This window comes from Ursus arctos, unplaced genomic scaffold (assembly GCF_023065955.2).
Source record: "Ursus arctos isolate Adak ecotype North America unplaced genomic scaffold, UrsArc2.0 scaffold_14, whole genome shotgun sequence".
NCBI lineage: Eukaryota > Metazoa > Chordata > Mammalia > Carnivora > Ursidae > Ursus > Ursus arctos.
In genome coordinates, this window is record NW_026622808.1 from 19,066,375 (window position 1) to 19,079,773 (window position 13,399).

At 53.3% G+C, this 13,399-nt stretch overlaps 1 protein-coding gene and 1 long non-coding RNA gene across 2 annotated transcripts; one reads left to right on the forward strand and one right to left on the reverse strand.

Moving 5' to 3' along the window:
• Nucleotides 1-4,670: 4,670 nt before the first annotated feature.
• LOC130543589 (uncharacterized) lies at nucleotides 4,671-5,645 on the reverse strand. The gene is made up of 2 exons (XR_008959055.1): nucleotides 5,557-5,645; nucleotides 4,671-5,080 (listed from the first exon to the last, which is right to left on the reverse strand). It is a non-coding gene; the product is annotated as an uncharacterized LOC130543589 (long non-coding RNA).
• Nucleotides 5,646-5,812: 167 nt separating this feature from the next.
• MRPL4 (mitochondrial ribosomal protein L4) lies at nucleotides 5,813-12,602 on the forward strand. Its single transcript, XM_026481364.4, has 9 exons — nucleotides 5,813-5,962; nucleotides 6,048-6,114; nucleotides 6,201-6,351; nucleotides 8,072-8,123; nucleotides 9,128-9,245; nucleotides 10,163-10,269; nucleotides 10,388-10,497; nucleotides 10,577-10,653; nucleotides 11,759-12,602. The coding sequence occupies exons 1-9, from the start codon at nucleotides 5,906-5,908 to the stop codon at nucleotides 11,902-11,904; spliced, it is 885 nt and encodes a 294-aa protein (XP_026337149.1). The 5' UTR covers nucleotides 5,813-5,905; the 3' UTR covers nucleotides 11,905-12,602.
• Nucleotides 12,603-13,399: the final 797 nt, after the last annotated feature.

Genomic DNA, 13,399 nt, shown 5'->3' on the forward strand with positions numbered 1-13,399 from the left:
GCCCCCAGCTCTTGGTTTTTGGCAGGGGGGACTGCGTGAAGAGAAGTGTCTGAGACAGGTCCCAAGTTTCTCGTCGTCATCGCAGCGCTGGGGGAAGGGGCCCCAACTGTGGAGAAGCTTTCCAGATGCTGATCTTGGCAGGCGGTGGAGCTGCAGTCTGTCTCCTCCGTAGGCTCGGGGCCCACTCTCCGCTTCAGGGCTGGGCGGGAAGGCTGCCGGTGGAGGCCAATCCCTGCACATCTGCAGCAGATACAGTCTCGGCCCTTCCAGAGCTTTCTCTGGATGAGGGAGGCAGCAGTTAGGGGAGCGGGGCACGTCAGAGGCCCACTTCTCAGCAAGCTCACCCCAGCATAAATAATAAAAGCTGACTCATATGTAATGCGCTGGTTACTGTCAGAAGCTGGCAGGAGCTCCCTCAACTAGCATGGATAGACAAACGGCAGGGCACCCTCACACAGAAAACCACGCGGATATAATATTGGTGACCCCGAGTTCCAAAAGTAAGGCGCTAGTGACGTGGATGAATGCCCAATGCATTGTAAGGAGGGAAAGTAGCCAGACACAAAAGGCTACGTACTGGATGATTCCATTTTTATGACATTCTAGAAAAGGCCAAACTAGAGGGATGGTGAACAGACCAGTGGACAGAGGGAGGAACTGACTCTGAAGGGCACAGTGAGCAGATTTTTGGTGATGAAATAATTCTATATCTTGGTTGTGATGGTGGTTACATGACCATGTATGTTGGCGAGAGCTTGAAGAACTGTACCCAGAAAAGGGAAGAGATATGTTATTTAAATTGTATCTTAAAAAAATAAATTATGGGGGGCGCCTGAGTGGTGCAGTCGTTAAGCATCTGCCTTTGGCTCAGGGCGTGATCCCAGCATTCTGGGATCGAGCCCCACATCAGGCTCCTCCGCTGGGAGCCTGCTTCTTCCTCTCCCACTCCCCCTGCTTGTGTTCCCTGTCTCGCTGGCTGTCTCTCTCTGTCAAATAAATAAATAAAATCTTTTAAAAAATAAAATAAAATAAAATAAATTATATCTTAAAGCAAACAATACACAAATGCCTCCCAGCTGCCTTACAGCAGTCAGGGTCTACACTGGGAAATCCACATGTCTCCAACAGAGGAGATTTAGGGCCGGGGTTGGTTACATAGATGAGAAACCGAAGTTGGGGAAGGGGTTACTTAGACTATTAAAAAATCAGCAAATAGGGAGGTCATGCCCAGTGGGAGATGTTGCCAGAGCAGATGGAGAGAAATACCCTAGCTCCCCCTATTTTCCTGCCCTCCAGTCGGCCTTCAGTGCCTGCCATTGGCTAAATTTGGGCAGAAGCCAGCGGGCAAGAGGATGGCCCATGCAAGGGTCAGTCCCTCGCCATGCAGCAGGGCAGAGCACGGAATGGATCCTCGGAAGGTACCTAGGCCCAAGGCCGACAAAAACCATGTGAGGGCAGGGTAATTACACTCCCATTTTACAGAGGAGGAAACTGAGGCCTGGGGAGCCATGTGCCCTGCCCCAGGGGGTTCGAGCCCTTTTTTCTGCTCTACTTCCCATCTGGGCTGAACCTAAGGGAACTAAAGGGAATGGAAATGTCTATGTAAATCAGGCCCACCCCCAGGGGCTCTGGGGCTGATGCAATGGGAGACTCCTCGTCCTCATGCTTGGTGAGCAGAGCTGCAAAAAATTCAAGCAGATGTTCTGTCAGGGATGAGGGAGCAGCTCTCCCCAGTAGGTCAGCGCCCCTGGTTAAGCCTGCACCCACGCCCCGTACCTCGTATCCGAGGGCTGTCCCCAGTATTCCATCCTTGACCTCTGGCCTTTGTGAAAACCCTTGCACAGTGATGGGGGACTAGAAAAGGCCAGATGTTGGGGGGTCCTCCAGCTTCCGATGTCTCCTCCCTAAATTGCTATCATGCCCATGGTCGGCAGAGATCTTCTCTGGGCTGCAAGGCTGACATTTGCCACACACCACTGGGGACAGAGGTCACCTGCGATTGAGCCTTTGATCCACAGGAGAGGGCTAGACACATCAACCTTTGAACTCCACCCTGGCTTGGGCCAAAATGGTCAAACTTTGAGCCTTTCAGTATGCAGGTCTCAAGGTCATTACCTCCCTTTCATTAAGGCTCGCTGGCAATCAATATGCTGGTGGAGGAGTCCTGGGCAAACTTCTTTCTCTACATCCCATTCGTTCAATTACTATGTACTGAGAACCTACTGGGTGCCTGGCAAGGGATCCCAGCAAGAAATAAGGACCCCGTCCTCTAGGAGCTGATGTTCTAGTGGAAGAGGCAATCAAGAATCAAGATAAATCAATAAATAAGAATGACATCATCTGTTAGAATGCGGTAAACGTGCTAGAAACAATGATTCCAGGAAGGCATATGAAGAATATGGGGTAGGAAGGGAACAGTGACTTTAGACCCAGTGTCAGCTGAGAAGGTGACATTTGAATGAAGACCTGAAGGAGGTGAGGGAGTGAGTCATGCAGATATTTAAGGGGGAGAGGTCCAGGCAGAGAGAAGCACCAGTGCAAAGACCCTGAGACTGACATGGGATTGACCAGTGCTGGTGAGAAGACCAGTGTGGCCTGACCACAGAGTAATAAAGGAAGAAGGTGGGAGGAGGTGAGGACAGGCCTCGCAAGGCCTTGTGGGCTCCAGTGAGGACTTTGGCTTTTGCTCAGAGTGAAATGAGACACGGAGGGTTCTGAGCAGATGAGGGATGTGATCTGACTCAGGTGTTTATAGGCTCCTTCCGTGGAGGGAAAAAGACTGCGGGGAGTGAAGATGGAAGGAAAAGAGAACTCCGATCCTTCACTAAGCTCAGTAGGGGAGGGTTCATGTATGTCCCACTTACATGGATAAGGAGACCAGACTGAAAGTGCTAACCAGTTGTCCAGGGATACTGAGCCACTTAGCGGCACCCCCTAGATTTGAACACGTGTCTATGTTAATACAGCGTCATTGGGCAAATAATCTTCTTCTTCTTCTTCTTCTTCTTCTTCTTCTTTTTTTAATTTATGTGCCCGTGACATCAGGGGGCTAGAGATCTTGAGACCCAGGAGACAAAGGGAGGGCTTTCTCTCTTTCTGGTAATACCCCTGCAACAGGATGATGAGCAAAGGAATTCACTCCAGAAACATGTGTTGAGTCCCTACTGTGTTATAGTCGCTATCCTGGGTACTGAAGCTACAGCAGGGAAGGAGACTGAGCAAATTTCTGTCCTGGGGGAGTTTATATTCTAATAGGGGAGACAGACAAAAAAGCATCAAAAACCAGGAAATTACATAGGATGTTAGAAGATAAATACTGGGGCACCTGGGTGGGTTGGTCGGTTGAGCATCTGCCTTTGGTTCAGGTCATGATCCCAGAGTCCTGGGATCCAGTCCCCTGTTGGGCTTCCTGCTCAGTGGGGGGAGTCTGCTTCACCCTCTGCCCTTCCCCCTGCTCGTGCTTGTTCCCTCTCTCTCTCTCTCAAAAATAAATGAATAAAATCTTAAAAAAAAAAAAAGAAGATAAATACTGATGGGGGGAAGACAGGATAAGCGGGTCAGAAGGGCCAGGAGTGGGGATTGCAATTTTGAATAGGGTGGTCAGGACAGGTCAGGAGGTGACAATTTGAACAAAGAATTGAAGGAGGTGAGACATAGAGCCATGTGGAGCTCTGGGAAAAGTATGTTCCAGGCAGAAGAAACAACAGTGCAAAGGCCCTGAGGTGGGTTCAACTTAAACGAATGAGTTGCCATCAGGAAGGTCCAGCCACTCCCGATTCCTGCCGCTCTCTCCCCACTTCTGGCCTTTGCAACTCTGTTCTCAGTCTGGAACACCTTTTCTCCTCTGAACAAACTCCTGATGGACCTTCAAACCTTAGTTCTCAAGTTACAGCCTCAGGGAAGTCACCTCTGAGACCCCTGCCCTTAGAGGTTAAGAGTTCTTCCCCTGGGTTCCCACATACACTGTAGGCCTCCCTTCCCCTAATTATTTTTTTTTCTTTTTTAAGATTTTATTTATCTATTTGTCAAAAAGAGAGAGTGCACGCTGGGGAGCACAAGCAGGGGGAGCAGCAGGTAGAAGGAGAAGCAGGCTCCCCACTGAGCAAGGAGTCCGATGCTGTACTCCATTCCAGGACACTGGGATCCTGACCTGAGCCGAAGGCAGACGCTTAACCGACTGAGCCACCCAGGCGCCCCTTTCCCCTAATCTGACTCCTCAACCTTCTGCACTGCACTGTGAGTATCTCAATGTTGTCTGCCGGATTTACCTACGCAGGACCAGTAGGTGCCTAATAAATCATTAAGCAAGTGCTATTCCATCCTTTGCTGCATGATATCCAAACTTCCTGGCACAGGACAGACTTGTAAATCTGCCTATAAAATCATAAACTGGTTCTGGGAGGAGACGCATAGCTGGTTGTGGTGGTGGCTTTTGGGAGGCAAACAGGGAGGGGCAGGATCAGAGACTGGAGGAGACACTTCACTCCAGTTTATACTTTTGTAGTTGTTGAAATTTTCTTTACCGGGTGTGTGAATTACCTACACAAACATAAAATGAATAAATAAAATTCTGCAACATAAAGGATTGAAAGACCTTTCTAAATTGCAGATTGGGTGGGGTTCAAATACCATCCACAATTATTCTAGCAGGGATAGGATACACAATGAAATGCACTGTAAATTTTTATTAATACTACACAAAAATATCCATGTTATATATCAGATGCAAAAAAAAAAAAAAAAAGCACCCACATCTTTAGTAGGTATTCAAGTCCTCCAGGGTTCACCCCTTCCCTGCCTCGGCTCTTGACTTGTTTTGATGACAAAACTCACCTTCAGTAACAATAATAACAATAACAATAATAATAATACCACTAAAGTGTTCACTTTGTGCTAGGCATGACTTCTCACGATCTCTCCATTTTCCAGTTGAGGAAACTGAGTTTGGCTCCCAGACCACGTCCTAGGTCACTAAACTCCTGGTCCAGGCCAGCCAGGTGATCAGGCTCGGCGAAGCAGCGAAGGCTGCTATGGGTTCATGACGCCCTCTGGAGGCCGCGCGGGGAACGTGGCAAATAACCTAACAAGGAATATTTGGATTTCAGTTGTAAGGGTGAGAACGAGGGAAGCAACCCAGGGTCTGGGGACTCCCCACTTTGCACTGTTTTCGGCGAGCGGTCTGAGAGGGGACAGAACCCTGTCTAGGAGGCGGAGAAGACACAGACCTACTCTGTGGTTTGAGGGGAAACATACCCTCTGCCTTGGGGGATATGAGAGGCACGGTCCCACAGGCTCAATACTAAGGGCTTTCTGCAGGAGACGAGGCCCTGCACGTAAACAAACACACAAAACCACCTTATTGGAAACCGAAAAACCACCGCGGAGGGTCGAAGGAGCCAGATGGGGAGGGGGCGGGGCATGGAGGCGTGACCGACACCAAAAGCGTAACAGATATTGGTCATATTCCCTTAGTTGCCCGCCCCAGAACCGCCCAGCCATAGGCCGGCCACTTTTCCAGACTTAACGCTCATTGGCTGAACGAGGAGCGTGCCTTACCGCCATGGAGGTCTCATTGGCTGGATTCCAGCACAGGCTCTTTGGGGGCGGGACCCAGAAAAAAAAGCAGGGTCTAAGGAAGGGGCGCGGTTTCTTGCGGCAAGGTTGCGTGTTTCCAGGTGTCGCAGGGGGTCCTTTAGGCCGGGCGTGAAATTTGGAGCCGGGGGGTTAGTCTTGGGGCGGAGATGGAGGCACGCTGGGCCAGGCTCCGCCGACTTCTCTCTTGCACACTCGGCTTTCCAGCGCCGATCCGAGTGGGGTGGGCGGTGTCGCGGGCGTGATGTCATCGCTAGGCGCCGCGCAGAGCCCGAAGGAGCCTTGACCTCTCCGCGTGGGGAGCCGCGCGACAATGCTGCAGCTAGTACGGGCTGGGGTGCGGGCCTGGCTTCGGCCCACGGGCTGCCGGGTGAGGCCGGGGACTGGGGACGGGTCCGGAGGAAAAAGGTTGGAGGTTCCGGGGGTCGTTTCTCACTCTCGTCCACCGTTTATAGGGCTTGAACGCGCTGACGGAAGAGGCAGTACCCCAGGCGGCGAAGCCAGAGTCAGTAGCTAGCGCGGGTGAGGTTGCCAGGGTCGCTGTAGGAGGGGCGGCAACCGGGAGCCCTGACGCTCGGCCCTGACCCCCGATCTCCCGATCGCTTCAGGCCCCCAGGCGCCCGTGCTGCGCAGGTGCGAGCTCCCGGTCCCCGCGCCGCGGCGTCCGGTGCAGGCCTGGGTGGAGTCGCTGCGGGGCTACGAGCAGGAGCGCGTGGGTCTGGCCGAGCTGCACCCTGAAGTTTTCTCCACAGCGCCCAGGTGAGTGGGAGTGAAATGGTGAACTGAGTGCCAGAGGGAGGAGGAGTGGGCGTACGGAATCAGGATGACCTGGGCTTGAGCCTCAGCTTCTTCACCTGCCAAACGGGGATGATGGTTTTCCCTGCTACAGGGTTATGTGAGGTTGAGATCCAAGAGTTAACATCCTCAAAGAGTTAAGGACGCAAAACTCCGGAGCCTGAGTGACCGAGTTCAAACCCTGCCTTCCCTCTTGTGTCTGCATTCTGTCAAACCTCAAGAGGTTGCTGTGTTGATGAAATGAGTTAATTCTGGCACCTAATAAGTTCTGTAGATATGTTGATTATGGTTGCTATTACTGAGTTTTGAAAAAATAAGCACTAACAATGGTTCAGCCCTTACTTTGTGCCTGGCATAGCCTAGCCTATTTGCCTTTTGGTTAAGTAAATCCTTATAGCACCCCTAGGATAGGGTTTAGTTATTCTTGCTTTGTAGATAAAGAAACTGAGCACAGATAGGTTAAGAAATTTGCTCAAGGTCACACAGCTCGTAAGCTTTAGAGCCAGGATCTCAACCTTATGTGGGCCAACTCCTTGGGCTGGCTTATCGCTTGCCAAGGCATAGGATGCCCCTCAAGTGCATCGTATCTGGCACATAATAAGTGCTGTTAATTTATTACTATTACTGATATTGGCATGGTTTGCCCACTGCTTTTACTAGTCCCAATCTAGTAGAGAGTGACAAAAGAAATTTAAAGCAACATATTTTGTTTATTCTGTGAATAACTTACGAAGCATCTGCCACGTACCAGATTCCATTCTAGGTGTTGGGAATTCAGCAGTGAATGAGCACCAAGGTTGCTGATGTTGCTTACAGTCTCGAGCAGGGGTCCACAAACCTTCTGTAAAGGGCCAGATAGTAAATATTTTAGGCTTTACAGGCTATCATGTTGCCATGGCAACTACTCCTCTCTGCTGATGTAGCACAAAAGCAGCCATAGGCAGTCTGTAAGCAAAAACACGGTTGTGTCCCAGTAAAACATATTTACAGAAACAGGCAGCAGGCCAGATTTGGCCTGCTAGCCATAGTAGCTTGCCAACCCCTGGCAAGCTACCCGGCAGGCATGTCCAACACAGCCATATAATGTGAATCCTGCGTGTAATTTACATTTTGCTAGTAGCCAGGTTTAAAAAAAAAAAAGTAGGAAGAAACAATCTATTTTATTTAACCTGATATATCTAAAACAGTGTCATTTCAGCATGGGGCAGTGGCCACATTTCAGGTGTTCAACAGCCACACATGTGGCCGGTGTCTCCCGACTAGGAGGGTAGTGCAGGGCCGGAGAGGCAAACCAGCCCGTGAAGAAGGTGGCAAGGAGTAAGTCTGTAATGGTAGGAAGAGAGTAAGGTGCCGTGAGAAGGAGGAAGAGGTGGCTTTCTTCTTAGCAAGGAGGCTCCTCTCGGAGGTGTTGTTTGGGGCTGAGAGCTGCTGGCTGAGGAGAAACCAGCTGGGGAAGAGCGTTTCAGGCAGAGGGAACAATGAGCGCAAAGGCATGGAGGCTGGACCCTGTTTCACAGCATGGAAACAGAGTGGGCATGGCGGTGGTATGAGATGGGGCAGAGAAGTGGGGGGCAGATCAGACAGGGCCCTGGAACTGGACGGGAGGAGCCCCTGTTTTCATCTGGTGAGGTGGGGAGGGCTTCAGTTGGACGTAGGCCTTTCACGGCCTCTTCTTTCTCCGTAGGTTGGATATCTTGCACCAGGTTGCCACCTGGCAGAAGAACTTTAAGAGAATTGTGAGTATCCGAGGGGGGTGAGGTTGGCAGAAGGAGGCAGAGAAAGCTGCTCGGTTTGTCTTCTCTGGACTGCTCGGCTCGGGCCTTATCTTCTCTCTTCTGAACCGTTCACTGATGGGTGACTTGCCAGGTGTTTTCTGAACGCCCGCCTTGCATTAGGCATTGTGCTAGTGGACAAGACAGGCAAGATCCCTGCCCTTAGGAAGCTCGTAGTCTAGGTGGAGAGGTGAACATGAATCAAGTAGGCAAGCCTATAAACACATGACTGGGGGAGTTGTCCCAGAGAAAAAGAGACATTTAACCTCAGGTGTGTAGTAGGTGCTAACTAGGCTAAGGGGGCAGTGGGGCTAGGGTAGAGGTGGTGGGAACAGCACATGCAAAGGTCCTGTGGCAGGGACAGCAGGGAGCTTAGTGTGACCACAGAGGTCAGCAGGAGCAGTGGTGAGTAGTTTAGATTTTTTGCCAAGTGCATCGAAGAAGCCATTATCAATCGGGGTCTCTCTGCTTTCCATCTGCTTACCTCAGAAGTCCAGTGAGTCCTCCCCTAGCTCACACCCTCCCTGGCTTACCACGGCCCTAGGAATGAAGTCTTCAGCCTGGCATGCGAAGTCCGTTGTCATCTCCCCACCCCATACCTCTCCCTGATTTTCTCTAGCCTCTATACACGTTTCCCCACACAACACTTTCCGTTGCCACCACATTAAAATCATTCAAAAAATACTGAGTGCCTACTCTGTGCCAGGCAGCAGAGCCCCTGCCTTTCTGAGGCTGACGTTCTGGAGTGGACGAGGGAACTCTCGATTTCTTTATCCTTCTCTCCCTCCCACAGTGCTGCGTGGTTGTCCTGCTGGAGCCCTAATCTCTGTGCCTCCCGTTGTCGGGCTCCCCAGTGGCAAGCGCCCACTGCCCAGCTCACTGCTGTATTCCCAGGCCTGGGCCCTTTCAGCCGTGACAGCATCTGCCTCGGGAACCCGACCGTCCATCTCCTCCCTTTGTACCCGCAGAGCTATGCCAAGACCAAGACTAGGGCCGAGGTACGGGGTGGAGGCCGGAAGCCTTGGCCACAGAAAGGCAGTGGGCGTTCCAGGCATGGCAGCATCCGCTCCCCGATCTGGCGAGGAGGTGAGCGAGGAAGGGAGGGAGGGGTCCTGGGGGTGTCTTCACACCCATCTGGTGTGATAGCTCGTCAGCCCCATTCCTTCTACCTGGGCAGGGGCAGCAGGACTCCGGCCCCCAGACCTCACTACCCATGTGCGGGTCCGAGATTGGAGAGTCGTCCACTTTCCCAGCCCCCGCCAGCTCTGGCCTTAGCCTCTCTCATCAGACTGTGGCCGCAGCCCCTTTTGGCCCTGACTCCCGTCTCACCTTTCCTGGACCACCCTTCACACAGCGCCCAGAGTGCTTTTCCTAAGCCTCCAGGCGGCTCCTACAGGGTTTTTGGGAAGTCTGAGCTCCTTACCTTGGCATTCCAGGCAGTGGTGCCTACAGACTGCCACCCCCGCCCCCCGCCCCCCCCCTTGTTCCTCCACATCCTCTCTGACCACACAGCTGATTCAATGTCCTCTCCCTGGCTAACTCTTCTCATCCTTAGCATGTGTTTGGGCTGTGCCTCCTCCAGGAAACTCTCCCTGACCTCCTTTGGGTCCCCAGCCCCTAACAACTCCTTGTGCCACCCCAGAAAGACAGCCCTGATCTCCTCTGCAATTGAACCTCTGTCTGAATATGAATGACACGAGGACAGGAATCGTGCCCATCTTGTTCCCTGCTGCAGCCCCGGGGCCCAGCGGAGGGTGGACACGCAGGTAGACGGTCCTCACTCAGGGTTTGACGGCCGAGGACATTGAGGCCCAGTGAGGCAAAGACACCGTCCTGGGGAATGCTGGGTCCAGCGTCCCCTCTCTGTCCCTCCCTGAGGCCCTGTCCTCTTTGCTGATTCACTTTCCCTGCTGACAGCCTCTGTACACCAGCCACTGTGACAAATTTCTGATCCCCACACCCAGCTGGGGTCCTCAGCTGTCCACACACCTCTGTCTCTGCAGGAGGCATTGCCCATGGCCCCCGGGGCCCCACGAGCTACTACTACATGCTCCCCATGAAAGTGCGGGTGCAGGGCCTCAAGGTGGCGCTGACCGTCAAGCTGGCCCAGGTACAGGCCTGATCCCGCCGGGAGCCACCGGCGTCGGGGGTGTGGGCTGTGGGGACTGGAGAGCCCAGGCAGCTCCTGGGGGCCGTTGGGGGCTCAGACTGTCCTTTCTTCCTAATAGGATGACCTGCACATTGTAGACTCCCTGGAGCTGCCGACCTCCGACCCCCAGTACCTGACTGAGCTGGCCCGCTACCGCCGCTGGGGGGACTCCGTGCTCCTTGTGGACTTGTGAGGGCGCGGGGCAGAGCAGGGGTGGGGGCGCTGGGTGCTGTCCTCTGCGGTGTTCACCTCCTGGCCTCCATTCCAGAGCCCACGACGACATGCCTCAGAACATCGTAGCAGCTGCTTCTGGGCTCAAGACCTTCAACCTTATCCCGGCTGTCGGTGAGCAGAGGGCCCCGGTTCTCCCCCCAGGTCCCCAGCGGTCCATGGGCCAATTCAAATTCTATACCTGCCACTCGGTACCCTCCTCAACGCAGCCCTCAGCTTGCCCAAACAGAGCATCGGGAAAATGCCATCCTTGAAGAAAGGCTCTGTCCAAGCTCGGGTCTCAGTGCCACACACGGAGTGAGTGGAAGGGCTGCTGGCTGTCCTCATCTGGCTCCCCACTTAGAGAGGCTGGGAGGTGGGATCCAGCCTGGCTTGGGCATGTCACACCCATCACCACATTGACTAATCCCTAGAGCTCTTTCTCGGCTCCTGATTGCACGACTGACTTCCTCTGGACAGCTATACCTGGGGGTCTCAGGGACACCTTGGGACCTCAGAACACCTTCCTTCCTGTGGCTCAGGCCCCAGACCATGCTCTCACCCTCCACTCGTCTGTTAGCTCACCCTGTCAGCTCTGACTTTAAACATATCGGGAATTCCACCACTTCTTACCCCCCGCACCCCCATCTCCCTCCTGCCCCTGTCCCTGGCTCCTGCTCTATTCTGCAGTCTGTTCTCCCCACCACGGCCACCAGAGGGCGCGCGTGAGCACACGCATCCCAGCGTGTCCCTCCTCTGCCCACAGCCCTCTGCAGTTCCCACCTCCCTGAGTCAAAGCCCAAGTTCTTCCTGAAGCCCACAAGATCCTGTACACCCGGCCCCATCCTCTCCCTGCGCTCGCTGCCTCCTCCTGTCCCGCTCACTTGCTAACTGCAGCCACAGGCCTCCTGCAGTACATTCATGCCTCTGCTGTGCTTAGGGGCTGTCTGTCCCCCAGGAGTGGGAGGTGGGAATCCCAGCCCCAGCGCAGGGCAGAGCCAGCCACGCAGGAGGCTGTCAGTCAGAAGCTGAGCTGAGGATCATCCCTTGCCCAGGGTCTTGGCATCAGTGAACAGCTGAGCCGGGGTTTGAACCTAGCCTGCAAGATCCGTGAGCCCATGCCGGACCACAGTGTGTCTCTAGTAGGGGAATACGGGGAGGGCGTTGCTTCCTCGAGGAGGAAAAGGGGCCCCAGATACGGTAGGCAGCCCAGCTGGACTGGCTCTCACCCCACTCCCAGGCCTGAACGTATACAGCATGCTCAAACACCAGACCCTGGTCCTGACCCTGCAGACCGTCGCCTTCCTGGAGGAGAAGCTGCTCTGGCATGACTCGCGTTACACGCCCCTCTACCCCTTCCGCCTGCCCTACCGCGACTTCCCCTGAGCCCCAGTTGCCCTCTACCTGGACCCCTCTGTGCTGGGTGCCTGCGCAGAGCCAGGCCGAGCCCCCGACGGGCTCAGGAGGCTCGTGCCCATCCTGTGAGGGCAGAGCGGCACTGCGGAACCCCCTCATCTCCGTGTGGCCGCGCACAGAGTGGCCAAGCGGGCGTCACTACCAGGAAGGAGCAACTCAGCAGAGAGCCGGACTGAACTCTGGCCCAAATTTTCTCTTTCATTTTTTAAGATGAATCTTATTTTTAAATCAAAGAAGAGAAACAGAACAGCTCATTGCCATTTTGTAAATAATTCCACCTAGCAAAGCAAGCTCTTTCCTCAGTGCTAGGTGCTGCTGGGTACCTCTGTCCTCAAGGGGCCACCTGAGGGCTGTTTATAGCAATGACCCACAGTCAGCTTCCCCAGGATGAGTCAGACCCCAGGAGCGTGCAGAGGAGCGGGGGCACCGCTGTCCCTAGGAACCCACTCCCGGTGCCTCCCCACTGCCAAGCACTGTCCCCGAGAATTCACATCCCTGAGGGGCTCGTGTTGCCATTGGCCATGGCCCTGCAGGCCAGGCAGGGGATTCGATTCTACAAACAGGAAGGGTAAACCTGAGCTTTCATCATTATGATTTCCCCGAAGCAGAGTCTGATTCCCTGTGGTCAATAAATGAGCAAATAAACACATTTTTTTTAAACACTGAAATGGTACCCGAATTCTTGAGCCTGCTGATATCCACTCCGCAAGCTAGTTTTCTTGTAATAGTCCTAACACAGACTGTAACGTGGCCAACGTGGTCACTATAATGTGACTTTAAGGAAAGGTCAGCCAGAACTGACATCTGCATGTGTCGGTCTAGCCAAGGCCAGGGGGCCACAGTGACCAACCAGGGGCTAGACTGCCCCTTGCCAAAAACATCTCTGGAATGCATCTCTGGGGAGTGCCTTCAGAGCTCATAGCACATTCTCGGAAAATCCTCACAGATATAAACTTTAATCCCTTAAAGCACCAGATTTGACTAAGTAAAAAAGCCATTTGGAGCCTGTAGTAAGAAGGGGTGCAGAGGGTGGGTGGGAAATGTCGCTTGGACTAAAGCCAAACTGTTGCCTACCTCTCCCTGTGCTGCTCACTGGCCACATGGGGACAAAAGGCTTAGAGGAAGACCCAGCCGTTCTGAGCACCCAGACTAGTCCAGATCGTCGTATCTAGAAGTAAGACTGCCTAGTTGTCCACCTCACAGCAGTCAGGAAACAACGAGGCCAACTCCCACAGACTTTACAAAGAAATGTGTCACAACCTGCTCGACCATACTGGAAACCCGCAGCCAGACCAAGAATGAAAAGAGACATTAGAAAAAAATGATCTGACGGGTGCCTGGGTGGCTCAGTCGGTTAATCATCCAACTCTTTTTTTTTTTTTAAGATTTTATTTATTTATGTGACACAGAGACAGCCAGTGAGAGAGGGAACACAGCAGGGGGAGTGGGAGAGGAAGAAGCAGGC

Excerpts from the sequence above, each read along its gene's own strand:
- MRPL4 (XM_026481364.4), top strand. The coding sequence starts at position 5,906 with ATGCTGCAGCTAGTACGGGCTGGGGTGCGGGCCTGGCTTCGGCCCACG. Across the intron at positions 6,352-8,071 it reads GTTTTCTCCACAGCGCCCAG|GTTGGATATCTTGCACCAGG; the intron begins GTGAGTGGGAGT and ends CTTTCTCCGTAG. Across the intron at positions 10,654-11,758 it reads CAACCTTATCCCGGCTGTCG|GCCTGAACGTATACAGCATG; the intron begins GTGAGCAGAGGG and ends CCCCACTCCCAG.